This window comes from Agelaius tricolor, unplaced genomic scaffold, assembly GCF_023055355.1.
Source record: "Agelaius tricolor isolate 1412-34295 unplaced genomic scaffold, bAgeTri1.0.p SCAF_12, whole genome shotgun sequence".
Lineage (NCBI taxonomy): Eukaryota > Metazoa > Chordata > Aves > Passeriformes > Icteridae > Agelaius > Agelaius tricolor.
This window is the reverse complement of record NW_027269272.1, coordinates 4,881,874-4,907,431: the sequence shown is the minus strand read 5'-3', so window position 1 is coordinate 4,907,431 and position 25,558 is coordinate 4,881,874. Positions and strand designations below refer to the sequence as shown.

The window sequence follows — 25,558 nt, the reverse complement described above, 5'->3', positions numbered from 1 at the left end:
CTGTTCCTGCCCCCTCTCTCCTGAGGGCACCGGGCTGTTCCTGCCCTCACTCTACCCAGGGCACCGGGCTGTTCCTGCTCCCTCTCTGCCCCGGGCTCCGGGCTGTTCCTGCCCTCACTCTGCCCAGGGCACCGGGCTGTTCCTGCCCCCTCTCTCCTGAGGGCACCGGGCTGTTCCTGCCCCCTCTCTGCACAGGGCACCGGGCTGTTCCTGCCCCCTCTCTGCACAGGGCACCGGGCTGTTCCTGCCCTCTCTCTGCTGAGGGCACCGGGCTGTAGCTGCCCCCCGTGTTCCACCCCTGCCTGCCCGGAGGGGCCGTGCTGGGCCCGGCTCCCACCCCGCCCCTTCTCCCGATCCCGCGGCGCTGCCCAGGGCGGGATCGCGGCCGTTCCGGGCCGGGGCGGAGCGGGGCAGGCCCGGCCCCTCCGCGGCCGCGGCCATGGCGGGGCGGCTGCTGCTGCTGCTGCTGCGCGGCGCCGGGCGGGCTCTGGGGCCGGGCCGGGCGCTCCCCGCCGCCCCCGGGCCGTGCTCTCGGCGCGGCTGCGGGGAGCTGGCGGCGCTGCGGGCCATGGGCTTCAGCCAGGAGCAGGCCCGGCGGCTCCAGGCGCTGCAGCCCCGGCTCGGCCCCGAGCACCGGGAGGCGGCGGCGGCGCAGCTGCTGCTGCTCGGGCTGAGCGCCGAGGCCGCCCTGGCGCTGCTGGAGCGGAGCCCGGCGCTGCTGCGGCTGCCCACGGAGCGGCTCCGGGAGCGCGCCGAGGAGCTGCGGCGCCTGGGGCTGGACGGAGGTAGGGCAGGGAGCGGGGCCGCGGGGGGACAGCGGGGCTCTGCCGCTGAGCCGTGCCCGCTGAGCTGGTGCTGCCCGCAGGGCGGCTGCAGCGGGCCCTGAGCCGCTGTCCCCAGCTGTTCCACGTGCCCCGGAGGAGGCTGGAGGCGGCGGTGCGGCTGCTACGGGAGCGATGCCTTTTCACGGCGGAGCAGCTGCGGGAGGTGCTGGGGACCTGCCCCGCCGTCCTGCTGGAGGAGCCGCGCACCCTCCATCACCAGTTCCAGGTGAGGAGCGGGAGCCGCGTTCCTGCAGAGCCGGCTGCGGGAATAGGGCTGTGCCTGACACCCCCCGTTCCCCCCGCAGTACGCCTACTTCAGAATGGGGGTCCAGCAGAAGGAGATGGTGAAGGCTCGGCTCTTCCAAATGCCCTTTGCCGAGCTCCGGAATCGCCACATCTTCCTGGAGCGCCGGGGGCTCTACGAGACCCCACACAAAGGACAGACCCAAATTAGTAACCCAAAACTGAAGGACATCCTGCAGCTCCCGGAGAAAGACTTCCTGGCCAGCCTGGCCTACTCTACCCCAGAGGAGTTTGAGGTGTTCAAGAAGCTGCTGGCTCGAGAGGAGGAGGAGAAGGAGGAAGAGGAGGATGTGGATGCACTGTACACAGAGGATGATGATGATTTGGACAGTGATGAAAGTAAAACAGCCCGGGAGTGAGGAGGTGAGGCTGTGAGGTGCCAGCCCTCCCCGCTGCTGCACTCACACTGGGGGCTTTGGGCTCCCACCCCACTCCAGCACAAGCTGGGGTGGGTGCAGGGCCCCATGGGTGGGGTACCAATAAATCCCATCTGTCAAATACAACACTCATTCCTCCTCCTTGACCAACTACTTAGAAAAACCCAAAACAAAACAGTTTCCATAAAGTGTTTTTATTAAAAAAAAAATCAAACAAAACCCCCTAATTTATTTCCAAGACTAGGTTAAAACCTTCTGGCTGCATTACATACTGAGCCAGCTGTGGGACAGGAGCTGTGGGCTGCTCTGCTGGCTGGCAGTGGGACCAGGCTGCCTGGTGCTGTAGGGACAACTCCTGTGGATACAGAACTGTCCCATGGCAGGGCCACCTCCACCTCCACAGCCCATGTCAGTGCTGATCTCGTGGCTGACAGAGCAGGGGTGCAAATACTTTCAGACCACAGCTCCAAACTCTCCTGTTTGGGTTTCCCCTTGCCCTGCTCTTCCTGCTGGGGAGGGCTGGCTGCTTCTCCTGCCCTGGGAAGGCAGGGCTGCTGTGCTTGCCAGGCAGCTGGAGCAGGACCAGGCAGCCTTGGAGGAAAACAAGGCCTGTCTGTCCTGTGGGAGCAGAGCTGGAGGTGGTGCAGGAGGGGAGCAGCACACTGGCCAGCTGCTCTTGGCTTCACACTGTCCCTGCCCCCAGGCTGAGCACTGTTACACTGCTCCAGGAGGAAGAGGGTGGTGGCAGGAGCACTGCAACTCCTGGGCCTGCCCTGCTCTGAGAGCATCTTCCAAGCTGCTGTTTGAGACACGTGGCTGAGCAACAGAGCCCTGCTTGGCAGGAGGGGAGGCCCTCCCCACCAGAACAATCCCACTCTGCTGGGGCCATGACACTCTATACCATAACTGTGATATATCTCTGGTATGTGTTAATTTATAATATACACCGTGTACGTTAATACACAAATCTATGTTTAACTAGTGTTGTCATACAAACTCACAAAAACTAGGAACGTTTCTAAGCTACACTTTTTCTTTCCTTGCCTGCCCTGCTGCAGTGCTGGGTGCTTGGTCCTCTCCTCCACATAACCCTGCAGCACAGGTGCCACAGGGAAGTGCAGTGCAAGGGGATGGAGTGTGGGGCTGGCTTCCTCACCAAGCCTCTGCTGTGCCCTGCACTGGTGGGGAGGCGACCACTGGCATGCCTCAGCTGACAGATTTCACCCTACAGATCACATTTTAAATTCTTTTTAGGTGCTCTGTTGGTTTCTGAGCTGCAAATTTGGTTAAAAGCAGGGCTTGTGTACAAAGCAAAGAAAAAAGGCAGGCAGTAGAAGCTGCCTCAGTTTCCCCTGCTAGAGCAGAGGGAACAGGAATGCTCCTCTACTGCCCGTGCTCGCCTCACCACTCGGAGCTGCTCACCATTTCTAACTCATCTACAGAGGCTGCTCCTCAGAGCATGTTTCTGGGGGCCAGATTTCAGGTGATGGCTAAAGCTTTTTGGTCTGCATTAAACTGTTTTATTTGAGGGTTATAGGTAATTTATAACCTTGGATTATGAAAACAGATTGGTGCAGATGCTGTTGGCAAGGGGCTGGGCTGATCCCTGAGTGAAGCGGGGAGCCCGTGGCTTGTGCAGAGTGGCTGGGGGTGCTGAGCAGGGCTGGCCCCCTCAAGGGGGGTGCTCAGCTCCTCAGGGGCAGAGAGGGGGCCAGCAAAGGCAGTGCTGGGCCAGCAGGGGGAAAGGGAGCACTACTCAGTGTGCTGATCCAGCTGCGTGTCCCTAATGGGCTGGAGGAGAGGGAGAGGTTGACACCAGGCAGGACGGCTCCCCTGCTGTGTTCAACCCAGTGAGCAGATCTGATCTTCCTGGTGTTCAAAAAGCCCTTAGATGTGGAAGGACGAAGCTTCTACTGCTTTAAGCCCTGTGGAGGAGCAGGAGTAAAATGAGCTGGTGTGCAGAGTCTGGCAGATGCCCTGCCTCTCTCTTCCCACCCTGTGCACCACCTTGTGCTGAGAGAGGGGACCTGCTGCCTCCAGGACTCCAGCCTTTGCCTGGCACTTTTTATGCAGGAATCTCTTGCTCATATGGAGCTACAGAGCCAGGGGGAAGCAGAGCATTGACTCCTGCTTCTCTACCCCAGCCACCAGGGAGCCCTCAGCCATAAGCCCTCACACCCCCTGGACATGGTGGCATGAGCCAGGGTTGTGCCCTGGCCTGCACCCATCTCCCTGACTCCCTGCACGAGAACTGCCCCTGCCTGCATCTGGGGAGGGCTGGAGCTGGTACTTACTTCTATGGCTTCTTCAGTGTGTGACTGTTGCTTGGCTTTCTGCAAGAGAAGGGAGGACAGCAGTGTCAGCCCCATGCCCCTTGGCCAATGCCCACAGGCAAACACACAGCACTGGCATCCATGCCTTGGTCATGTCTGCACCCCTCAGCAGTCCACCCCCAGCCTGGGGGTCCCCCTGCATGCTGGGACACAGCAGCCAGCCAATCCCCCTGCCCAGGATCACAGGAAGGCTGGCACATCCAGTGGGGCTGCTGTGGGCTGTACCTGCTGCTTGTCCTCTTGGAAGTGGTGCTCTCACAGCTCTCCTTGTAGCAGATATCCTGGTGTACCTTGTAGACTCTCCTGGACCTGCACACACAGTGGAGATGGGGGAACAAAAGGGGGAGATGTGTTTTCATGAGAGTGAAGGGGAAGTCTGGGTATTTCCCCTATTTCCTTCCAGGCTGCAGTAGCCAACCTTGGCAGGAATGGGACCAGATTTCCCCCAGATTTTTTCTGCTGTGCTGGAGGACTGATCCCAGCCAGGCCTTTGTGCCTCCATCACAGGGGGGCCAGGGACAGAGCAGAACCCCCCCTGCCCTGGCACTGCATCAGGGCTCCCCCAGCCCTCTGCTCACAGATAGAGAGGCAGCCAGGAGCTGGGTGGGATCTGCTGCTGTCTGGGGGTCACACACACCAAATCCAACCTTGCTGCCACGTGGGTGGGTAACACCAGGATGGGGCTGTCACTTCAGCCCCACCCTGCCCTGATGCACAGCTGGGGGAGGGCACAGGGGCACGCCAGGCTGCTCAGCCTGCTGGGGAGGGGGCAACTGCCAGCTGGGGTTGGAGACGGCCTTGAGCTCGCTGTCCCTTCCCCAGAGCCGAGCTGCAGGGAGACATCCCCAGCTCAGAGCACAGGGGGAAGGGGGCAGCATCACCTGCAGGCAGTACTCACAGATAGTGGCAGGTGCCTCCTTCCCACACTGGGAATGCCCTGGTTTCCGAGTACAGCCGCGTGCACGAGTGTGGCACCTTCTTGCAGGCTGCTTGGGGAATAGGAGAGGGGAGCTATCACTGAGCCCATCCCTGGCCCTGCCTGCCTGTGCCTTGGGGCAAGGGGCTGCTGAGGCCCCCCTGGCCTCAACACAGCTGACCCAGCAGCAGAAGCAGAGCCCCCAGCCTCACACTGCCTACACAACTCTCTGGGTAAGGCAGGGGCTTGGCAGAGAGCTCAGCCAGGAGCAGAGCCCAGCCCCTCTCTCGGCTGCCAGCACAACACAGATCTCTAGCAAAGCCTGGGCACTGTGGGAGCTGGCAGGGTGTGCTGGGTGACCTGCATGCTAGGGGACATGCTGTGTGAGGGACAGCCAGCAGCCTGGCCCTCGGGCACGGCGTGGCACTCACCCAGCTGGCAGAGCCGGCCCTTGAAGCCCGGGCGGCAGGCACAGTGGAAGGACTCCTCATCTCGGGTGCAGGTGCCTCCATTCCTGCAGGGATTCTTGGAGCAGTTCTGCCCCTCTCCTGCAAAACACGCTCGACCATCAGAGCCCAGGGCACAGCTCAGCCCTGCCAAGGCCCTGGCATTGCCAGGGTGCTCCCAGGAAGAGCAGGTGGGCAGGGGTGCCCTCCAAGGAGGGCAGGCTGGTGCTGAGCAGGTTGCCTGTGGGGCCAGGGCTGGTTCCTGCTGCTGTGGGTCTCCCCCTGGGACTTACTCTTGCTCTTTGCCTCACGCAGCTGCAGTGCCAGACTGTCCCAGCTGGACACCTCTGTGTTCTCCAGCTTCACTGGAGCCTCTGGCTCTGGACAATGAGAGGATTAAATGTCACCTTCCAGGCCAGAGCCAGACCCAAAGGCAGCCCCTCCAAGGGGATCCAGCCTGCCTGCAGCCTTGGGGCACTGCTGAGGCCTGAGGCAGTGCTTTAGCCCTCCCCAGCTGGCATCCCTAGAATTGGGATGACACTCTCACATCTCCTGGAAGGGGCTGGGACAGAGATTCTTTGGCAGAACCAGGATGTGCAGTGAGGCCAAGGGCCGTCCTCAGGTGTGCCAGGCCCCTTCCCCATCCCATGGTGTGGAGTTTGCTCTAGGGTCTCTTGGGTTGGCACTTGGGTTGGTTCCCAGTCTTCTGGGGATGGAAAATGGGGGCTAGGTCTGACTAGTGAGGGGTTTCTCACCCAGGACCCTCCTCAGGTGTGAGGCTGCTCTTGACAGTGGGGGCTGAGGCTGCTGGGCAGGTAGGGGCTGCTCTGGAGGGCTATGGAGCCACTGCTCAGGCCCCTGCTGCTGCTGGCAGGAAAAAGGGGCAGGCACAGTCAGCACTGCCTCCCATCAGCAAGGGGACTTCTCTGGGCTCTCCCAGCCAGTCACCCCTCTCCTCAGGCAGGGGTCTAACAAGCAGAGCAGATGTTTGCCTGCCCAGGGCCAGGTGAGAGGGCTCCACCCTCCTCTACAGCTCCCCCAGCCCTCCTGCAGCCTGCCTGGCTGCCACCTCAGCTCTCAGGGAGCTGCAGGAGATGGTACTGCTGACAGGAGCAGGACACAAAGGCACAGGAGCACTTACGTGTTTTCACAGTGATGGATCTTCCCAGTGCAGGGCCAAACCTGGCACTGATCCTCCCTCTGCCATCCACCAGCTCCGTGAACCTGGGACAGGAGAGCCATGAGGGTACAGGGCACTGCAGGCTCTGGGTGCTGGGGCTCATGGCAGCTGTATAAAGCATTCACTGGTGGCATCAGGCTCTGTGCAAGTCCCATGGGGGAACTGCTCTCAGGGTAAGGGGCCTGGCTGAGAACCCCAGTGGGTGGGCAAGAGGCTGCACCCCAGCAGGAGCACGGCTCGACCCTGCACACACCTGGGCATGGAAGCTGGGAAAAGGGACTGGCTCAGCCTAGTGCTTGGGCCCAGAGGAAGAGCTGAGGCAGTGCCTACCTGGGGGCAGGCGAGGGCTCCTCAGCCGTGTCGTGATCTGCCAGCAGGCGGAGCTCCGGCAGGAAGGCTGGGGGCAGCCTGTTCCGCAGGACCCGGGGGTGCCCAGCTTGGCTCCACCGCCTCTCTGGAGCCCCATCCCTCTGCACTGCAGACCAAAGGATGAGGCTTAATAGAGGCAGTGTGAGCCAGCAACCGACCTCCCAGCCAGTCCCATCACCCCCAGGCTGCCAAGTGGGGATGCAGGTGCCACAAACACTCTCCACACACAGGGGATGCAGGTGCCCATGACCAAGCTGGAGCTCTGTGTCTGCTCTTCGCTAACCCTACAGCCCCCACCTCCCATTCCAGTGGAGCTGTGTCCTGTCCCCACAGCCTGCTGCAGACACCCAGTGCTGGGGCAGCAGGGCTTGTCACAGTGCAGGGCTTGTCACCCTCTTGGCCAACTGCTTTCAACCCCCTACCCCCTTCCCTGCCATGCCACTGCCCCCACAGCCCAGCAGAGCCCGGGAGCACTTACAGGTGCTGACGTGGAGGTGGATGGGCTCGCTGTGCAGCTGGCCCTGCTCCGTGCTCTGCACAGCTGTCAGGGACAGGTGGTAGCGCTGCCCTGGCAGCAGGTCCCGCACCGTGTAGGACACCAGCTTCCCGTTGGGCACGTAGCGGCTCTTGACGCTCTGAGCCGTGGTGACATTGATGATGTACCCCTCCATGGTGCCAGCAGGCGGCTGCTCCCACGCCATGGACACCGAGGTGGCGGTGACGTGGGAGGCAGTGAGGTTTTGTGGAGGGAGAGGCCCTGCAGCAGGCAGGGGATGGGGAGGAAAGTGGTCAGAGCTGGGGTCCCTTGATGGTCACTGTCCTCCTTGCTCACATCACCTTATACCAGCGTGCCAGGGCCCAGCCTGCCTGGCACTGCCCAGGCCAGCCCCGAGCCTGCTCCAGCCAGGGGATGCACAGTGAGGGGATGTTCAACACTTGGTCCTTGCCAAGACAGGCAGAGCCTCACTGCACCCTGGCACCCACCCTTGCCTTCTGACTGCCAGACAGCAAGGGATGAATCCATGCATGGGGCTGGGCTCATGCTGGTCTCAGAGACTGAACAACATTTGGCAGGGGAGGACATGCCAGAGTCTTTCCTGGCCTCCCCAGCCCTGCCTGCACACCTCCTGTTTGCTGTGCTGGCCAGACAGTCTGGCAGCTCCCACACCTCTCCCTCCCCACAGCTTTCCTGCCAAGCCAGGATGGCAAAGACAACCTCACTCACTTGTCCACACATGAAAAGGGGCTGTGGCCAGGCTCTCTGAGGGGTGGTCTTCCACTCCCAGGCCGCTCAGCGTTGTGACATGGATGATATATCTCTCTCCTGGCTGCAGGTCCCTGTGCAGGAAAAAGGGTGGGAAGGGGTAAGCAGGGCAAGCTGAGGGAGGCAGAGCCCTGGCACCCAGCAGCAGGCACTCACAGGAAGGTGTACTTGGCCACGCTGCTGTTCAGCTCCACGGTGCGGGCTGCCAGGTCCCCCGTGTGGCGGATGGAGACCCTGACCCTACTGACAGTGGAGTGCTGCAGGCGGTGCAGAGCCCACTGCACCGTGATGGCACTGGCAGTCACATTGCTGATCTCAAAGCCTTCCACCGGGCGCGGCCCTGGCCGGAGCAAGCACAGAGCACTGCGGTCACCGTGGGTCACCCCCTCCCTTCCCTGTGTGCCCCCAAGGGCGTCCTGCTGGCACCTCTGCATCACCTTCCCCAGTGGAACAGCTCAGTGCCACCTCTCCCACTGAACTCATGCTCTCCTCACAGTCTCCAGGCAGCTGGGAGGCACATCTGTCTGCCCACCCACAGGGCCTTGGGCTTCTCAAAGCAGCGCTGAGGTTGTCCCCTCTGCCCCAGCTCCAAAGGGGCTGCAGTGCCCAGGCCCGGCCCTAACCATAGGATCAACAAGGCTGGAAGAGACCTAGGATCATCCAGTTAAACCATCCTGCCAGCACTGTCACTATAACCCCTAAACCACATCACTCAGCACCAGATCCAGATGCCTCCCAAACACCTCCAGGGATGGTGACTCTACCACCTCCCTGGATATCTGATTCCAATGTTTGACCACCCAAAGAGTGAAACATTCTTTACTACTATCTAATGTGAATTTCCTGTCTTGGCTTTAGGCCATTAGTTCTTGTTCTCTCTCTGCAGGCATGACAGAAGAAACCAGCCTCCACCACACTACAACCTCCTGTCAGGGAGTTTTGGAGAGTTATGAGGTCCCCCCGAGCCTCCTCCTCTCAAGGCTAAACAAACCCAGCTCTCTCAGCTGTTCCTCACAAGGTATGTTTCCTAGACCCCTGACAAGCCTTGTTGCCCTCTCTGGCCATGCTCCAGTGCCTCAATGTCCTTTTCAAAGAGAGGGGCCCAGAACTGAATGCACTGCAGCCTCAACAATGCCAAGTGCAGAGGGATGCCCAGTTCCCTGGTGCTGCTGGCCATGCTGCTGCTCTTGATACAGGTCAAGATGCCATTGGCCTTCTTAGCCATTTGGGCCCACTGTTGGCTCATGTTCAGCCAGCTGTCAACCAGCACCCCCAAGTGCTTTCTGTTGAAGAGCTCTTCACTCCTCCCCCAGCCTGGAGCTGAGGGGGCTGCTGTGACCCAAGTGCAGGACTCAACACTTGTCCTGATTGAACATCATGCTGTTGTCCTCAGCCCTTTGAGTGTGCCAAGGTCTCTCTGCAGAGCCCTCCTAGCCTCAAGCAGATCAACACTCCTATCCAACTTGGTGTTGGCTACAAATTTACTGAGGGGTACACAAAATCCCTAGGTCCAGACTATCAGCAAATATGTTAAACAGGACTGGCCCCAAACCAAGCCCTGGGGAACCCCACTAGTGACTGCTAAGTCCATGGCACACTTCAGGTGGCTATCCTGATCTCAGCATCCAGCTGTGGCTTGAGGCCCCATGAGCTGCTGTGCCCAGCATTATGCTGCCATCTCCTCCCCTGGGCTTCACTTGGTCTCAGCCTGCTGTGAGAGATGGGGCTTTACCACCCCATTCTTCTCTCCTCAGAGGCCATCTGCTTTCCTAATCCCCTCCATCCTCTTTGCATTTGATTTCCACACCTGCCTGCCTTAGGAAGTGGGATCAAAACTCTGCCTGTCCATGGCCCAGAGGCATCACTGTGCCCCTTCCTCTGCCCATGGAGCAGAGGTCCCTGACAGCCCCTGCCCTTGCTGGCATGTTCCTACACCAAGCCCAGCAGTATGTCAGGATTGGTTCACAGGATTGCAGAAGCCCCACTGCCTGCCTTGCACAGGGGCTCCTCATGTTCTCCTGGGCACAGTGATAAGGAGCAGGACAGCCTGGCCCCAATGAACAGGGCTCAGGAGCAATCCCCACTTCAAGCTCCCTTACAGCCCCTGGACAGGGTGAGCCACAGGGCATCAGGCCTTTTACTCACAGCAAAGAAAACAGCGATTCTCTGTGTCAAGCACTTTCCAGAGGCCCCCAGCTGGATTTTAGGATCTGCACCAGCAAGCCTGCCAGGTTTGATACCATGCTGGAGCTGGTGGCAGGCTGGAGGTGGCAGCACAAACCCTGGCACCTGCAGGGGCCACGCACGCTCGTGACCGTGATTGTCACAGACATCTATTATGAAAAATCCTTTCCTTAGGATTTTTCCTCCTGAGAAGCTGAGAGGCCTCAGGAACAAAATGTAAACAATGATTATCTGCTGCTGTGGAATGCAACAGGTGGAACTGTGATTGGTGTCATGCAGTTGTTTCTAATTAATGGCCAATCACAGTCCAGCTGGCTCAGACAGAGAGTCCAAGCCACGAGCCTTTGTTATCATTCCTTCTTTTTCTATTCTTAGCCAGCCTTTCTGATGAAATCTTTCTTCTATTCTTTGAGTATAGTTTTAATATAAAATAGATCATAAAATAATAAATCAAGCCTTCTGAAACATGGAGTCAGATCCTTGTCTCTTCCCTCATCCTCGGACCCCTGTGAACAGGGTCACACGTGTTCCCCCTGGGGACGCTACTCACTAGTGCGCGTGGTGAGCATGACGGGCCTGCTGATATCATTCTTGTTGTTCACGTTGCGTTTGACTGAAAAGACAGAAATATTGTAGGCTCTGCCGGAGGTTAGTGCCCGCAATTGGTGGGCAGAACGACTTCGGTCCACAAAATCTGTCCTGCGGTAAGAGCCGTCGAGGGATACGTACGTCACGGCGTAGCCGTCAATGAGTTGCCTGGCAGCTGCGTCCTCAGGTGGGTGCCAAGAAATCAACACACCAGTGTCCTCCACCCTTTCCACCTTTAATGAGGTTGGTGGCAGCAATTCTTCAGGGTGTGTGCAAAAGCAAAGGGGAGAGGTAATGCCATGAATCTTTAGAGAACAGACCCTGTCAGCAAGCGGCAGAACAGCGGCGATAAGAGGACGAGGTCCTCGCTCGTCTCGCTTGGCACACCTGGCAGGGGCTCTCTGGGTGTAAGCCAGCCCTGGCTCAGTGGGCACAGGAGGAGCCAGGGTGCCAGGAGCATTCCCTGGTATCACTGGTGGCCAAGCACTTGTGGTCACTGCGGGATGGGGCGAGGGGTTCGGGGGAGGCCAGTGCCAAGAGGCTCAGACGCCTCCGCCTCCCCTCCTGAGGGCATCCGAGGGATTGCCATTGCTGCAGGGGAAATCTGTCCCCCGTGTCCCGGTGCCAAGCTCGGCACCGGTGGCAGCGACTCAGCATGCCAGCACCCACCCATGGCACTGGTGGGGCACAGGCTGCCCCCCCCACCCAGGGCGAGCCCCCAGCCCTGCCCAACTCAAGGAGTGCTGCTGGTCCCAGATGGTGCTGAGCCCCTCGTGGGTGGGTGGTGGGCACTGCCAGGCTGGTGTCAAGCCTCACATCATGTCCTGGTGCTGCTGCTGAGGGCCTTTACCTTTTTCGCAGTTCTTGCCTGTGTAGCTGACTTTGCAGGTGCAGCTGTGGGTGCCATTGCTGGGCAGGCAGTAGCCTCTGCTCCCACAGGGGCTGGAGAAGCATGGGTCACTGGCTGTGGGAGAGGTGCCAGGTTTGGCAGTGTCAGCAGTGCCCCTGATGCCGGGGCCACCCTGTGCTGCCCTCCTGCCTCACCTGTCTCACAGTGGTAGCCGAAGAAACCCTCTGGGCACACACAGAGGTAGGAGCCCCCGTAGCTCTCACACTCCCCTCCATTTTGGCAAGGGTCTGACTCACAGGCATCCACTTCTGGAGGGGGAAGAAGGCCAACAGTGAGCATGCCAGTAGCCACCTCCCAGCCTCCATGAACGAGCAACAGTGACAGACCCCCGAGGGGGCAGCAGGGCAGATGCATTGCCCAGAGTTTGGCACAGCTGGGCTGGACACTGAAACCCTCACTGTACACCATGGTCCCCCACCCCCAGGAAGGGGTGGACACCTTGGAAAGGGAGTCCATCACTGGTGGACACTTCATTCCTTGTTCCTTCCCCCTCAGAGCAGTTTCAGCTCTGCCCCCAAAACTACAGGCAAGGAGGTGCAACAACGAGCAACAAGGTGTTGGCTTGGGCTCAAGGTGTCCAAGACAGCAACCAGCCACCCAGCATGGTGCCAGCCCTGGCAGTGTCCTGGTGCCACAGTCCAGCCTCCCACTGACCCCAAGGAAGGGAGAGCCCCTACCTGTCTCACACTGGCTGCCCAGGAAGCCCTCAGGACAGGAGCAAGCAAAGGACCCAGGGAGGTCTTGGCAGGTCCCACTGTTCTTGCAGGGCTCCGACTGGCACTCGTCAACATCTGGGGTCCGGTGGGAAGAAAGGCACCAGCTCAGCACAGAGATGGCTGGTGCTAGGGACAGGGGCTTGGAGAGCAGCACTTCTCCCACTGGGCATGGACCCTTGCCATGTCATTTGCTTCCCCAAGCCCAGTGGCCAGGAACATCCCTGCTCCTGGATGTCCATTGCCTCAGCCCTGCTCCTGAAGAATACGGCATGGAGACATTCCTTCAGGGACACCTGGGGACAACTGGCGGTGTGGGGCTGTGCCAAGAGCATCCATCCCATAGGGTGCCTGTGTCATGTCCCCTCACCTAGCTTCCAACAGCCCACCTTCTCCTACCACTGTCCTCTGCCAGATCTCAGGGAGCTGGACTGGAGCCACCTGCCAGAATCCCACCACCTCCCACATTGCTCATTGTCCCCAAATAGGAGCAGTGTCTCCCTGGTGGAAAACCCTACAGTTGGCTGGGAGCCCTGGGAAAGTAGCCTTTGCCTCAGGCTGATCCAAGCACACACAGCTCCTGGTAACCTAGCTCCTTTGCAATCCACTGGGGCTTTCCCAAGGGTGGAGGGTGAGGGAGGGATTGTGACAGTCCCGGAGCATGGTCTCTTACCCAGCTCGCAGTGGTGGCCGGTGTAACCTGGCTCACACAAGCACAGGAAGGCAGAGACACGATCCTTGCACTGGCCACCGTTCTGGCACGGCTGCGACTGGCACTCGTCGATCTCTAAAGAAATTTGAGCAAAGGAGAGACATGAGCCCAGGACAGGGATCCCAGGGGAAAGGCAGCAGACAACTGGAGTACAGATCCTGGGGTCACCAAACCATGGTGCTGACCTCAGGCCACTGGGATGGTGTCCCAGGGCTTGCCCACTCCCCAGCGCTCCTCACCATCACACTCGGGGGGGTCGCTCCAGACACCTGGCACACGGCACACGCGGGGATGGTTGTGCTGGCTCAGGATGTAGCCCAGCTCACACTGGTACTCAGCCAGTGAGCCCACCTTGGTGGAGTTGAAAGAAGCCTGGGCATGCTTCACCTCACTGGGGATGCCACAGTCAACCTCTGTGGAGAGACAGGGGATGAATGGGGCCCACAGAGGCACCCCAGGTTCCCAGCCAGCTGGGGAAGTGTGAGACCCTTACCAAACTGGCAGTGCTTCCCTACATAGCCCAGGGAGCAGGTGCAAGCATAGCCCCCTCCGAGGTCCTCGCAGGTAGCCCCATTCTCACAGGGGCTAAGAAAGCAAGGGGAGGGCACTGGAAGAAGAGCAGAACAAGGAATGAAACCAGAGCCAGCCCCCTTCCCCTTCCAGCAGGGCACAAGGAAGAGTTGCAAGGAAGGGGGCTCCAAGCAAGCAGCGAGCTCCTGACAGTCACGCCCACCATGCTCCCAGGCAGTGGCACACCCTCCTCAAACCTACCAATCTCGCAGTGCCGGCCGGTGTAGCCTGGGGGACAGTCACACTTGTACTTGCCGATGTAGTGGAAACAGGTGCCTCCGTTCTGGCAGGGCCCCGAGGCACAGGGGTCCGGCTTACCTGGGGGCACAAGGCGGGCGTGAGCCGGTGGGCGGGGCAGCTGCCACCTCTCCTCCCATGCGGGGCCGGGGGGCTGTACCGATCTCGCAGTGCTTGCCGGTGAAGCGGTAGGGGCAGGAGCAGTGGTACTCGCCGTCCGCCTCCCTGCAGGTGCCGCCGTTGCGGCAGGGCCCCGTGCTGCAGAGCCGAGGCTTGGCTGCAGAGAGAGCCCAGAGCGGGGTCACCCAGAGCTGCTGCCCCACACCAGCACCCACCAGCCCTCGCTGAGGGAAGCCTGACTGCATCCTGGGTCCTGCAACACCACAAACACTACACCCGTGCAGATGTGTGCTGGGGCCTTGGGGGCCAACAGGTGCACGATGCTGGGAGACAGCTGGCTGCTCCCAAGGGCAGAAGTTGTGGCATGTAAATAAAAAACATCAACACTGATGGTGTTGTACAGGAAACAACTGGATCTGCTGCTGCAACTGTTGGGTGTCATAAAGGGAGTCATTCAATCCCTCCCTCTACCCTACAGGATGGGATGGGAAAACCTGCACCAACTTCCAGCTCTGCAAGCAACTGTTCATCTCCCAAGAAGGTCCAAGCCCTTCTCCCAACCTGTGCCAGGTGCTGGGGCCACAGGGGGCACTGTGGAGGTACCTTTCTCGCAGTGCATGCCAAGGAAGCCTTGAGGACATTCGCAGCTGTACGAGTCATCGTGAACCTTGCAGGACCCCCCATTCAGGCAGGGCTCTGAGTCGCAGGGGGATGGCATCGCTGCAGAGCCAAACACAGGGATCACTGAGGACATGTGGCCAGGGGTACAAGGGCAGCTTCCCTTGAGGTGAGGTGAGGGTATCCCTGCTCACCCCCACCCCAGGGCTGTTCCCACATCCCTGTGGAGTCTTACTGTGGTTGGTGCCATAGTTGGTGTGGCAGACACAGAGGTAGCTCCCGCCATACTCCATGCAGTACCCACCGTCCGGGCACTGTGTGTTCATGTTGCACGGTGTCGTCGTGACTTCTGCAAACACACGGCCAGTGCCAGCCTCTTTCAGTTAGTGGCAGGAGGACACCCACATGGAAACAGGAGTCTCCTAACTTTGCAGGGTCCAATGAGGCAGGACAGACCCTCTGGCACAGACAGTGCAAATGGCAATGCCCAGCCTGGATGCTTAGTGAGCTTCAGCAAGGGAGTGCACAAAGGTCACGACTTCCTCCCCACCCATGGGATCTGAGCTGAGGCAGAGGCTGGGCAAGGCACAGCTCCAAGGGAAGGAGCTGATGGAAGTGGAAGCACTGCCATCTCACCAGGTGACAATATTTCCAGGCTCAAATTCAGTGTGTGTCCCTGGCACTGTGCTAGGCCCAGGCATGGGCAGTGCCTCCTTGCTGACCCACAGGCTGCCTGACTCAAGCATCCTGGAGGGAATGAACACAGCAGGCAAGAAGCGTTCACCTACCAAATTCACAGAGGAGACCAAAAAACCCAGGAAGGCACTGGCAGACGGTGACGTTCCCCTCCAGACAACTGCCCCCATTACGACACTCACAGCCCTCAGAGAGCTCTGCAAGACAGGAAACAGGAGCTTCCCAGGACCTCTCCTGCTTGTGGGCTAGGACAGATGCCACTCACAGGGGAAACTCAGGTGGGCAGCAGCCCTGAGGCCCTCAGACACACAGGCACAGCCTCCTCCAGGAGGACAGACCTACTCAATCCCAGAGCCCTGAACAGGCTCTATGGGGCTGTTACTTCTCCCTCTCATGAGCACAAAGGCTCCCCTTGACGTGCTGCACCCCACTAGCAAGTCCCCTGGGCTGTACTCACGGTCTCGGCAGTCCTGTCCAGTGTAGCCCTCCTGGCACTCACAGACATAGCCCCTCTCAGTCTCCACACAGCTGCCTGCGTTCTGGCACGGCTGGGAGAGGCAGGCGCCGGGCACGCGGGGCCCACCTGTGGGCAATGGGGAGCCTGAGCTGGAGAGCTCCAGTTCGGGGCTGGAATATCCTCTGTCCTGGTCATCATGCTGGAGGATCCAGCACAGTCAAGCAGCCCTGCAGGAAGGTGTTCCCTCCTGGCAGCACCACGGCCGCTCTGCACATGCCAACCACCAGTGCCTATGACTGACACAGCCCCTTTGCAGCCATTTGCCCATTCCTGCCCAGTGCCCCTGACTGCAGTTCCCATGCCAGGCTGGTCGAGGCACAGCCTCACGCACCGTACTGGCAGTTGTTGCCATAATAACCGGGGGAGCAGGTGCAGATATAGCGGCCAGGGCGGATGTAGTTGCACGTCTGCCGGTTCTGGCAACTCCGGTCCTCGCAGGAAGATGAATCTGGTAAGGGGAAAGCAAGGAAGTGAGCAGGAGGAGAGCCTGGGATTGGGAGAGGGCCATGATGGCCAGCAGAACACGTGGGACACAGTCCCTGCCGTGGGTCATCTTGGGGCACAGGCACCTGTCTCGCAGCGCTGTCCCACAAAGGGCTCCAGGCACACACAGGTGTAGTTATCGACCAGGTCCATGCAGTGCCCGCCGTTCAGGCATGGGCTGGACTCACATTCATTCACCTCTGCAAGGGGAGGCCAGGAAAGGTCGTCAGGTCATGTGTGGGCACAGCCAGCTCACCTGGTGCCTCCTTCCCAGCCTGGATGATGCTCAGGAGGGTGAAGGTGATGGACAGAAAAAACAGGGGCCATTGGCAGTTCCAAACATTCCCCTCCCAAAACTACATCCAGGAATGAAGCTGACTGGGAAGGAAGCTTGCCAAGGTATGAAACATCACCATCTCCATCCCATTCCTGTTTCTGTCACCCACCTGTTTGGCAGTCCTCCCCTGTGTACCCTGATTGGCACAAGCATTCTGCTGTCCTGTTCACCACCTGGCAACTCCCACCATTCTGGCACACCCTGTTCTCACATGGTGATTCTGCTGCAGAAGAACATCAAAAAAGAGGGACAGGGATGTCAGCCTAGGTGCAGAATTAGCACATGGCACCCTCTACATGTGGTGATACCAGGCCTAGGCAGAGCACAGACTGGAGCCACCCATGCACCTTCTGTCAGGAGACAGTGGCCATGTCCCCAGTCATGACTGTCCCCAAAACCCATCCTTAGGCAGCTCAGCTCTTTCATCCCACCACACCTCCTGGAAGTCAGTGTGCTCTGCTGGGCATTTCTCCCTCCCTTCCTTCCTCCCCCACAAGTCAACTCCCTTCTCGCCTTTTCCACTGGCGCGGCAGCTTGCTGGGAGCCAAATGCTTTGGCGGCACTTCCACTGGCAGGCAGAGGCCAGCAGTGGGGGAAACCTGTAACCACAGCCCCTGCCAGGCACTGGGAGGGTCTCCCCTGGCTTTGAAGAGCTTGGGACCAGAGCATCACCTGCAAAAGCAGGGCCTGCAAGGCTTGTTTGAGCACTGGCTGCCAGCTTTTCTGGCTAAGGGAGTGGTGGTGGAAGAGTGCTGGCAGCAGTGCAGAGCAAAGCCCTCAGAAGAGTCAGCAGAAGGAAAGGCTCATGGCCAGAGAAAAGTTTCTTTTGCCTGAAGCAAGCTGAAATCCAAATTGGCTGTCACAAACTGCTAGAGCCCAGCAGCTACTGCAGGAGCCCTGGTCTGAAGAGCCTTCCCAAGAGCAGAAGTGCCCCTCAAGCCTGGGGTCTCTGCTTTCCAAGTGCCACACTGCTCACCAGTCTCACAGTTGTTGCCTCTGAAGCCGGGTGGGCACCTGCAGGTGAACCTGCCAGCACCGTTGAGGCAGGTGGCTCCGTTCTGACATGGGTGGGAGAGGCACTCATCCACATCTGAAACAGAGCCCCGGGTGGGGACAGGAGCTCAGGGTGGGGACAGACAGACTGTCAGCACGCAGCAGTGACACTGAGAGCGAGACCTGCTCCCTGCAGCAAAGTGCTCACCAACATGGCACCTCTTCCCAGTAAAACCGGCCAGGCAGGAGCAGGTGTAGGAGGGGTTCCCCGTGATGCAGTCCTCGATACACTTCCCCCCATTCAGGCAGGGCCGCAGTGTCAGGCACACAGAGGCTGTGGGAACAGGCAGTGACCCCTGTCACCCCACCCTGGCAGGGCTCACCTGCCACCTTCCAGCCACACCAGTGCCAGGGTCTCTCCCTGCACCCGCCCAGCTCCCTCAGGTGCTTGGGGAGCCCGTGGGGCTGCCTGCCTGATGGTGGGGCAGGAGCTGCTCCTTGCGGGCTCCCCTGGGACAGGGGGCAGTTTCACTCCTCCTGTGCAAGGGGGAGAGGCTGCACAGGACTGCAGCCTGGCTGGGGGGAGGTCTGCTCCACTGGCTGAGGGGACATGAACATGCCCTCACTTATCATTCAGGGCAGAGGGAAAGGGGACGGGGAGAGCCCATGTACAGAAAATCCACCGATAACGCAAGACACACAGAGCACGAGTGGGAAAACATGGCTGGGGGAAGTGGGGATGAGGAACCGGAGACCAACAGCTCTGTGGGGGACATGCCAGGACCCCCAGAGTGGGGAGCATGGACCAGGCCCTGGCAGCCTAACCCCACATGGCAGGCTGGCATTCAGCAGCCCTCCATTTGGCTCAGCCCAATGTACGAGGACTGATGGACATATGCACCCCCCCCAAGGGTGCTGGTGCCTCATGCCCTGCCTGGCAGTGGGCTGGCAGGGGTCCAGCTGTGCACATCACCTCCTCCCCAGCCTCCATCAGCACTCCCCACAGGCTTCTTTAAACTAAGAACTCTTCCTCCCCTTCCCGTTTGCTCTCCCAGCCGTTCCCAGCCCCAGGGCAACCACAGGTACCATCCCCAACCACAGCTGGTGCTGAAAACAGTCCCCACATAGCTGCCTCCCCTCCCTCCCCAAAGCCCTTCCAGACATCTCTTCCACCCCGCGGAGGTGGGGGTTGAGGCAGGGAAAGATGGGGCTGGAGAACAGTGTGGGGTTGGGTTGGGAGTTAAGTAAACCTAACTGCTGTCCTCTTACTTGTATTGCTGCAGCCCCCCACTTGCACCTGGGCATCATCGATTCTGAACACCCAGCGCCCGGGGATACCCACATTTGTCGTCATCTCCACGTCAGCGATGTCATCGGTGCGGGATCCGGGGATGTTGAAGTAGCGCTTTCCATCACCAGCGTTAAAACCTGCCTGGAAGGACAAAGGCACAGAGTAAAGAGACATCACTAATGCACGGGAAAAGGCAGCTGGAGCACCTCTTGTCCTGTGGCACCACTGGTGGCACCACTCAGACCAACTTTCCCTCTCCACATGCCACAGGCCAGCGCTCAATCCTGTTCACATGACAGGACTACAGGGCGAAGTGGATGTTTGGCCTGCTCAGTCCTTTCCTGGGAATTCAAATCCCATTTGCTTCCTCTCCACCTGCAGCATCCTGCCTGCTGCAGGCTGGCAAGCAGGGAGCCAAGCACGGATCAACTGTCGGTAAATTCACACATCCAAGTGGGCACTGGGGTTTTTGCGGGTGTGGGTGTTGGCTTTTTTCCCCTTTAACACAACAACACACACAGGGATGAAATAAAACTACAAGCAAAAGCTGTGCTAGCCATGGCAGCTGCTCTTAAAGGCTGAGGTTAGGAAGGAAAAGGGACTGTGAAGCAGCAGCCAAGGCAAAGATCTGTGGTTTCAGGATAACAAAGCCCCCTGTATGGTCTCAGCTTTGGGAGCCAGAGCACACACAGATATTTAAGAACTCTGAAGGAGAAAAAAAAAAAAAACAAGCAGGGGGAGATTTTCCACCTCCAAGAAACCCAAACAGGAGCCACGAGCTCTCAAGGTGGATGTGCTACCCAGGCACCCCAGGGGCTACATTTGCCACTTACCTGTGCTGCGATGCCACCGAGCCCAGCAAAGTCCCCCCCACTGCTGGCGTGCATACCCGTGGTCCAGGTGATGGACTCATAGTTAAAGATGGTGAAGGAAAGCTTGCCATCCGTGATGAGCACAATCTGGAAAGTGTTTACCTGCAGCAGGGAGGGGAGGAAAGCAGTGAGGGACGATGAACCAGTCCTAAAATAAAGTGACAGAAACTACATTCAGCAAAGGGATGTTTCCTTCAACCCCAGTCCTCCTCTATGAGCAAGGGCATTAGAGTTTAATTATTTTTAATCCTAACTTGTTGTGATCCTGAGCTAGAACAGCTCGCTTCTCATCCCAGAGGAATGGGGAAAATGTGGGAAAATATGGATATTGAGCATCTGGAAGGCAAAAGGTGCCTCACTTTTGCCCAAGAAGGCTGATGATGTAAAGCCTCCAGATGGCACAAAGAGGAGGGTTTGGTATTGCTAGCCCACTACTGCTCTGTCACAGCAAGGTATGGTGACAGAGCCATCACGATCAACGTGGCCAACATCTGGGCAGCTGAGCTCTGCTAACAGCTCCGTGCCAAGTGGCAGGTCTGGCACCACACTGAAGGCACACAGGTGGGGTGGCTGCTTTGCCTCAGCTACTCACTGGTGAAAATGAGTTGCCCCCGAAGAAGGTGACTCGGTACCAGGTTGCAATGAAGACCCACTGTGCAGAAAACTCTGGGAACTCAGGGAAATACTGTGCAATGTCCCTGCTGGCTCTGTCCAAGATGGGCTGCTCAGTGCTCTCTCGGTAATATATTTCACCTGCCCGCCGATTATCCACATCTGCCCAAAAAGCAGCAACCACACGCCGGTCCTTGGAGATGGGGAAGGCCACTGGTGTGAACTGGGAGACCTCCTTCAGGAACGAGATGATCCCATTGTTGTTTACCTGCAGAGAGCAAGGGAAAGAAACGGGTGGCCACAGCTGACTCCTGCTGCCAGCAGGAATCCATGTTTCAGAGGTGCTTTCCATTTCATCTTTCTCTCCCCCTTCCCTTTCCACAAACATTGGAGCGCTTCCCCTTCCTGTCCTTAGAAGCAGAGACGTGCCTGAGCACCCACAACAGCCCCAGCCCCCCGGCCCAGCCTCCTGCTCGCTGGAGCGCGGCTGCGGGCCACTGCCCGAACAAACCCAGCCCTGTTCTCCGGGCCAGGGGAGGGGAACAGCTGCAAAAACTGCAGGAGCCCTGCGCATAAAACAAACAGTGCCCGGTGCGTGGGGCCAGCTCACGGCACCGCTCTTGGCAGGGGAGAGCCCTGAGCTCGCTCCGCAGCCCCACGGCTCCCAGGCAGCCCAGGGGGCTGGACCCTGCGGGCAGGGGGGCTGTGGGCACTGGCCCAGGGTGGGAGGAGCCCTGCTCCATCCTCCCTCCCACCCACCGGCGTGCACAGCACTCCGGGTGAGCCAAGGGGCTCCTGGTCCCCAGGTGAGCAAGCGCCACCGCCCCGTGCGAAGCTGCTCTCGTTAAAGTGGGGGATGCCAGACCCCCAGGGTGACATATTTCAAGCTGTTCCTCAGTACTTACTAATTGGGGCAATTAGGGTTCTGGGATGCCTGGCAGAGGCAGCCTGAGCCCAGGGAAGGAAACTGGAACTAGTGGATGTTGCTGCCTGGAGTGCTACCTCCCAACTTGGGGATGCAGTGGGAATGAGGAAGGTGAAGAAAGCCCCTGCCTGCCTGAACAAGGATCAAAGGGAAATGCTCTCACCCTGAGCTCCCAAATTCCCTGGAGGTGACCCTGCCAGCACTCTGCCACAGCGCCACGACTGGCAGTCCAGTCAGCTCCAAGCCACTCTGTTCCCCAGCCCACAAGTGACCGTGGGACAGGCAGGAACACACAGACTCCAGCCAAGCTCTCCAGGCAGGATGGAAAACGGGGCCTGGTACAGGCAAGAGGCTCTCAACTGGAGAGAGCAGCTCTGGCATGCAGGCAGGCAGTGGTGTCACACTCGTGTGCCAAAAAGGAGCTGGGAGCCAGCATCCCCAGGAGCCAGGTGGAAGCCAGAATGCTTTCACCCCAGCTGCCAGCACACCGAGGCATGGGGGGGCTGAGCTGGGATGGCCTTGTGCAGTCCCTGGGGGAGGTCCCCAGTCCCTGAGGAGGGTTCATAGCCCCTCCATTTGAACACAGGGCAGTCCTTACTGTGACTAAGGGAAAGAGGATTCTGTTTTCCCAAAGCCTCCGTAACCCCACTGTGTCCGCAGAGGAACATTCTTCCCTTGATTAAAGCAAGATGGGAGAGAACCAGAGCCAAGAAGGGCTTTTTTTGTTGTTGCTGGTTTTTGTGAAGGAGGAGGGGGGTGGTTGGAGGCAGCCCTTGAGAACAGAGGTTTCCAGGTGAACTCAGCCCTGTGCCAGTCCCCCTGGACAGCAGCTCCCTGGAGAGGAGGGCCCCTGCCACATGGACTTCTGAGCTGGGGGCAGGCAAGCTGGCCCTGCAGAGCCCTGGGGTTTTAGCTCAGGGAAAGGGGATGCACTGTCCTTTGATCCCTGCAGCCCCTCCAAGACCTAGAGCTACCGTATGGATCCTCTATGGGACAACCATCATGTCACCTGGCTTCTCCCAGCCCCTTCTATCCTCCCGCAGTGGCTCAAGCCCCAAGCCTGGATCATTCCCACCCGATGGCAGGGCTGGTGCTTTGATCAGGGGAAAAACACAACCACGTAGGACCAAGGAGCCCCTGAGCTGAGCCAAGGCAGTGGAGTGGTACATGAGCCCAGCTCTGGGATGGCATCAAGGCAATGCTCAGCCCTCTCCTCTGCCACCTGGGTCTGGCCATCATTAAGCCCAGAATAAACTGGGGAGATGTGATCAGGACGCTGAAGGATTCACTGTGCCAGGTGGAAATAGGCATGGGGAGCCCAAATCTCACTTCTGGATGCAAGACAGCACCACCCAAAAGACTCCATGGACAACCAGGCCCTTGGGCTTGCTCCTCTGGCCACAGCCACAGGGGACACGATGGGCCAGGCATGATTCAAGTTCTTTGGCCACAGTCCCCCCCCCTGGTGGCTTAGGGGTTGCAAGGGAGTGTGTCACCAACAGTCCCAGCAGCCCAGTGGGTGCAGGGAAAGGCAAGGGAATCAGATGTGCCGAGTGGGCAGCCCAAAGTGCAGCTGTCTTTATTCTACATCACACCCAGAGCCCCAGCAACACCCCTTTGCTGCAGCAAGGGCCACCAGCCAGGGGCTGCAGCACACCAGCCCTGGGCTCTTGCCCACCAGATGTACCCAGCTCCCTGCTGCCAGGATCGCCCAGCATGTCACCAAGCCAGTCCCGCACGGTGTGGGCACTCAGGGAATGCAGGCTCCAGGCAGGGCTCAGTCCAGGCTCCCCACCGTGGGTGAGCATTCCCAAGGCGCTGGGGCCAGGATCCTGCCTGGGGACCCCCACACTGACCCAGGGGTCCTGCCTGCTCCCCAAAGCCAGGGCCCCCGCACCATCCTCGGCACACCGCTGCTCCTCTGATGCTCCCAGTGAAGGGGGCACCACCTGATGGCCCCCAAGGAAACTCGGATTCATCCAAGCAGGACAGGAAAGAGGGAAGAAGAGGAAAGGAAGAGGAAGAATGAAATAGAGAAGAGGGAATAAGAGGGAGGGAAAAAGAAGGAATAGGAAGAAATAAGTGGCAGTTACTCACATAGAGGCCGGTGTGCCCCGCACCGAAGAAGGGGAAGGGGATGGAGAGGGGCCGGAGCTCGGAGCCACCATCGTCCTGCTTCCGCGTGGCGGCGTCGCCCTGGGCCGGCCCGAAGGGGTAGAAGTCCCCGAGCGGCACCTCCGCAGCGGCCCACAGGCACCAGCCCAGTGCCACCAGCACGGCCCAGCCTGCCAGGACCTGCATGGCCGTCGGCACCGCCGCTCGCCTCTCACGGGGGCACCAGCCACGGAAGCATGGCGGGGGCGGGGCAGGGCAGGGCGGGGCGGGGCAGGACGCCCGCGGAGGGGCACGGGGAGGGCGGCGGCTGCTGCCGCTGCTGTTGCTGCCCGGAGCCGGGCGCTGGGAGCCGGGAGCGGGGAGCCCGGAGCGATGCCCTCAGCGCCGCTCGGAGCAGAGGCCCCTCAGCCCCACAGCGCTCCGAGCGCCCTCACCCTGCCGGCCGCGCCCCCGCGCCTCATTTGCATAGTCGGGGTGTGGCCGGCCAATGGGAGCGCGGGGGGCGGGGGGCGGGGCTCGGGGGCGGGGCCGTGGGGGGCTCCCCGAGGAGCGCGAGCGGCCGGGGGTCCCCCCCTGTCCCACCCCAAAACACGCGTGGGGACAGAGACCCCCCCCCAGCCCGTGGCCAGCCGCTCCCCCCAGCCTCCCCGACCCCTTAAAACACAGGGCTGCATGAGAAAAAAAAAAAGAATAAAAACCTGGGTCATTTCCCTTTTTTCCCTGTTTTTTTGGCTTTTTTTTTCTCCTCCTTTTCCCCCCCCCCCCGCCTTATTTTTTTTTTTTTTTCAGGTGCTAAAAATATTATCAGGAAATTCTTTTCAGGAATGCCGTGTTTTAGGTTACGCTCCAGGCTCAAGGGCTTCTTTGTCTTTACTGGAGGAAAAAAAAAAAATAGCAAAGCAAAACAAACACACCCACCCTACATTTATTATCGGGAAATGGTTTGACTGGGAGAGGCTGAGCTCCCAGGAAAGGAGAGGGCTACTCCCAGGGAAGCCCCACGAAAAGCACCAATGGTTCTGAATAATCATCAGCTCATGATGGGTTGATAATTGTGCCACAACTCAGAGCTGGACCCCAAGATCAGCCTGACTCCTGGGATGCCAGTGCATCCATCAGTGGTCCAGGACCACAGGCAACTCTATCTGAGCCCTACTGCTGATCCCAGAGAGCTGACCCTATCACTTTAAAAATCTCTTGGAAGAAAATGTTAAAAGAAAGGAGAAAAAAAAAAAAAAAAGAGAGAGAGACAAATCCAAAATAAATAAGCAGCCACATCCGGATTTCTCCCCTAGGACGCTAATAAAGGTTTTATGGGTTTGATATGAATTACCCTCCCTGGCCATTCATCGCTGATTTTCTGGAAGGCATTAGGCTGCACAGCCCAGTCCCAGGGGGATGCAGGGGGGCACTGCCATCCTCCCTGCCCAGGGTGGGATGCAGGGGGGCACTGCCATCCTCCCTGCCCAGGGTGGGATGCAGGGGGGCACTGCCATCCTCCCCCATGCCAGTCTGTGGCTCTGCCATGCCCTTCTCTTTAGGGGAGTGACTGCAGGGCCATCTTCTGGCCGTCACCATCTACCACCTTACCCCCACCAGAGTGAGCCCTGTGCTCCCAAATCCCATCTCCTGGCCCTGCCTACCACAAGCTCAGCTCCCAAGGAACACAGGGATGTTGTGGCTGGACCTGCCCCTCCTCCAGGACCAACCCCACAGGGCCATCCTGGGCTTCTCCTGGTGGATTTTCCCTCGGGAGAGGGGAAGGGCAGCCAGCCCAAGTGTGAGGGGAGGATTTTCTTCCAGGCAGGCTTTGCACAGGAAAGCATCCCCACGTTCCCCCCGTGTTGTCCAGCCCAGCTCCCCGGGATGTTAAATTGGAAGCAGTAAATGGAGCAGGGAGAACAGCTGTGGGCCCCAGCTGCAGACATTTCCTCTGGGCCTGGAGCTGGAGCCAGTGCAAAGCTGGGCTCTGTGCTGAGAGTGCTGGGGGGAGTGTGGGGGAAAGCAGCCCTTTCTGCACAGCATCTGGCCAAGCTCTGTCCTCTACCACCCA

General features: G+C 59.4%; 2 protein-coding genes across 7 annotated transcripts; one reads left to right on the top strand and one right to left on the bottom strand.

Annotated features, from left to right (window-relative positions):
- The first annotated feature begins 402 nt into the window (after positions 1–402).
- MTERF4 (mitochondrial transcription termination factor 4) lies at positions 403–1,632 on the top strand. Its single transcript, XM_071437232.1, has 3 exons — positions 403–785; positions 866–1,050; positions 1,130–1,632. Exons 1-3 carry the CDS (start codon positions 440–442, stop codon positions 1,484–1,486), a joined length of 888 nt encoding a protein of 295 aa, XP_071293333.1. The 5' UTR covers positions 403–439; the 3' UTR covers positions 1,487–1,632.
- Positions 1,451–23,952, bottom strand: SNED1 (sushi, nidogen and EGF like domains 1). Of its 6 annotated transcripts, none has more exons than XM_071437222.1 (33): positions 23,488–23,952; positions 20,446–20,733; positions 19,815–19,955; positions 18,960–19,122; positions 17,899–18,024; positions 17,674–17,787; positions 16,807–16,920; positions 16,447–16,560; positions 16,209–16,325; positions 15,818–15,943; positions 15,453–15,557; positions 14,900–15,013; positions 14,650–14,766; positions 14,087–14,203; positions 13,891–14,007; positions 13,613–13,726; positions 13,359–13,532; positions 13,081–13,194; positions 12,372–12,485; positions 11,829–11,942; positions 11,635–11,748; positions 10,747–11,043; positions 8,169–8,352; positions 7,974–8,086; positions 7,227–7,505; positions 6,710–6,854; positions 6,341–6,423; positions 5,493–5,579; positions 5,185–5,301; positions 4,736–4,823; positions 4,063–4,146; positions 3,799–3,837; positions 1,451–3,429 (listed from the first exon to the last, which is right to left on the bottom strand). In XM_071437222.1, exons 1-32 carry the CDS (start codon positions 23,689–23,691, stop codon positions 3,801–3,803), a joined length of 4,335 nt encoding a protein of 1,444 aa, XP_071293323.1. In that variant the 5' UTR covers positions 23,692–23,952; the 3' UTR covers positions 1,451–3,429; positions 3,799–3,800. The 6 variants fall into 6 exon arrangements, with proteins under 6 accessions (XP_071293323.1, XP_071293324.1, XP_071293325.1 ...); XM_071437223.1 differs by having other exon boundaries at positions 16,807–16,917; XM_071437224.1 differs by lacking the exon at positions 4,736–4,823.
- Positions 23,953–25,558: the final 1,606 nt, after the last annotated feature.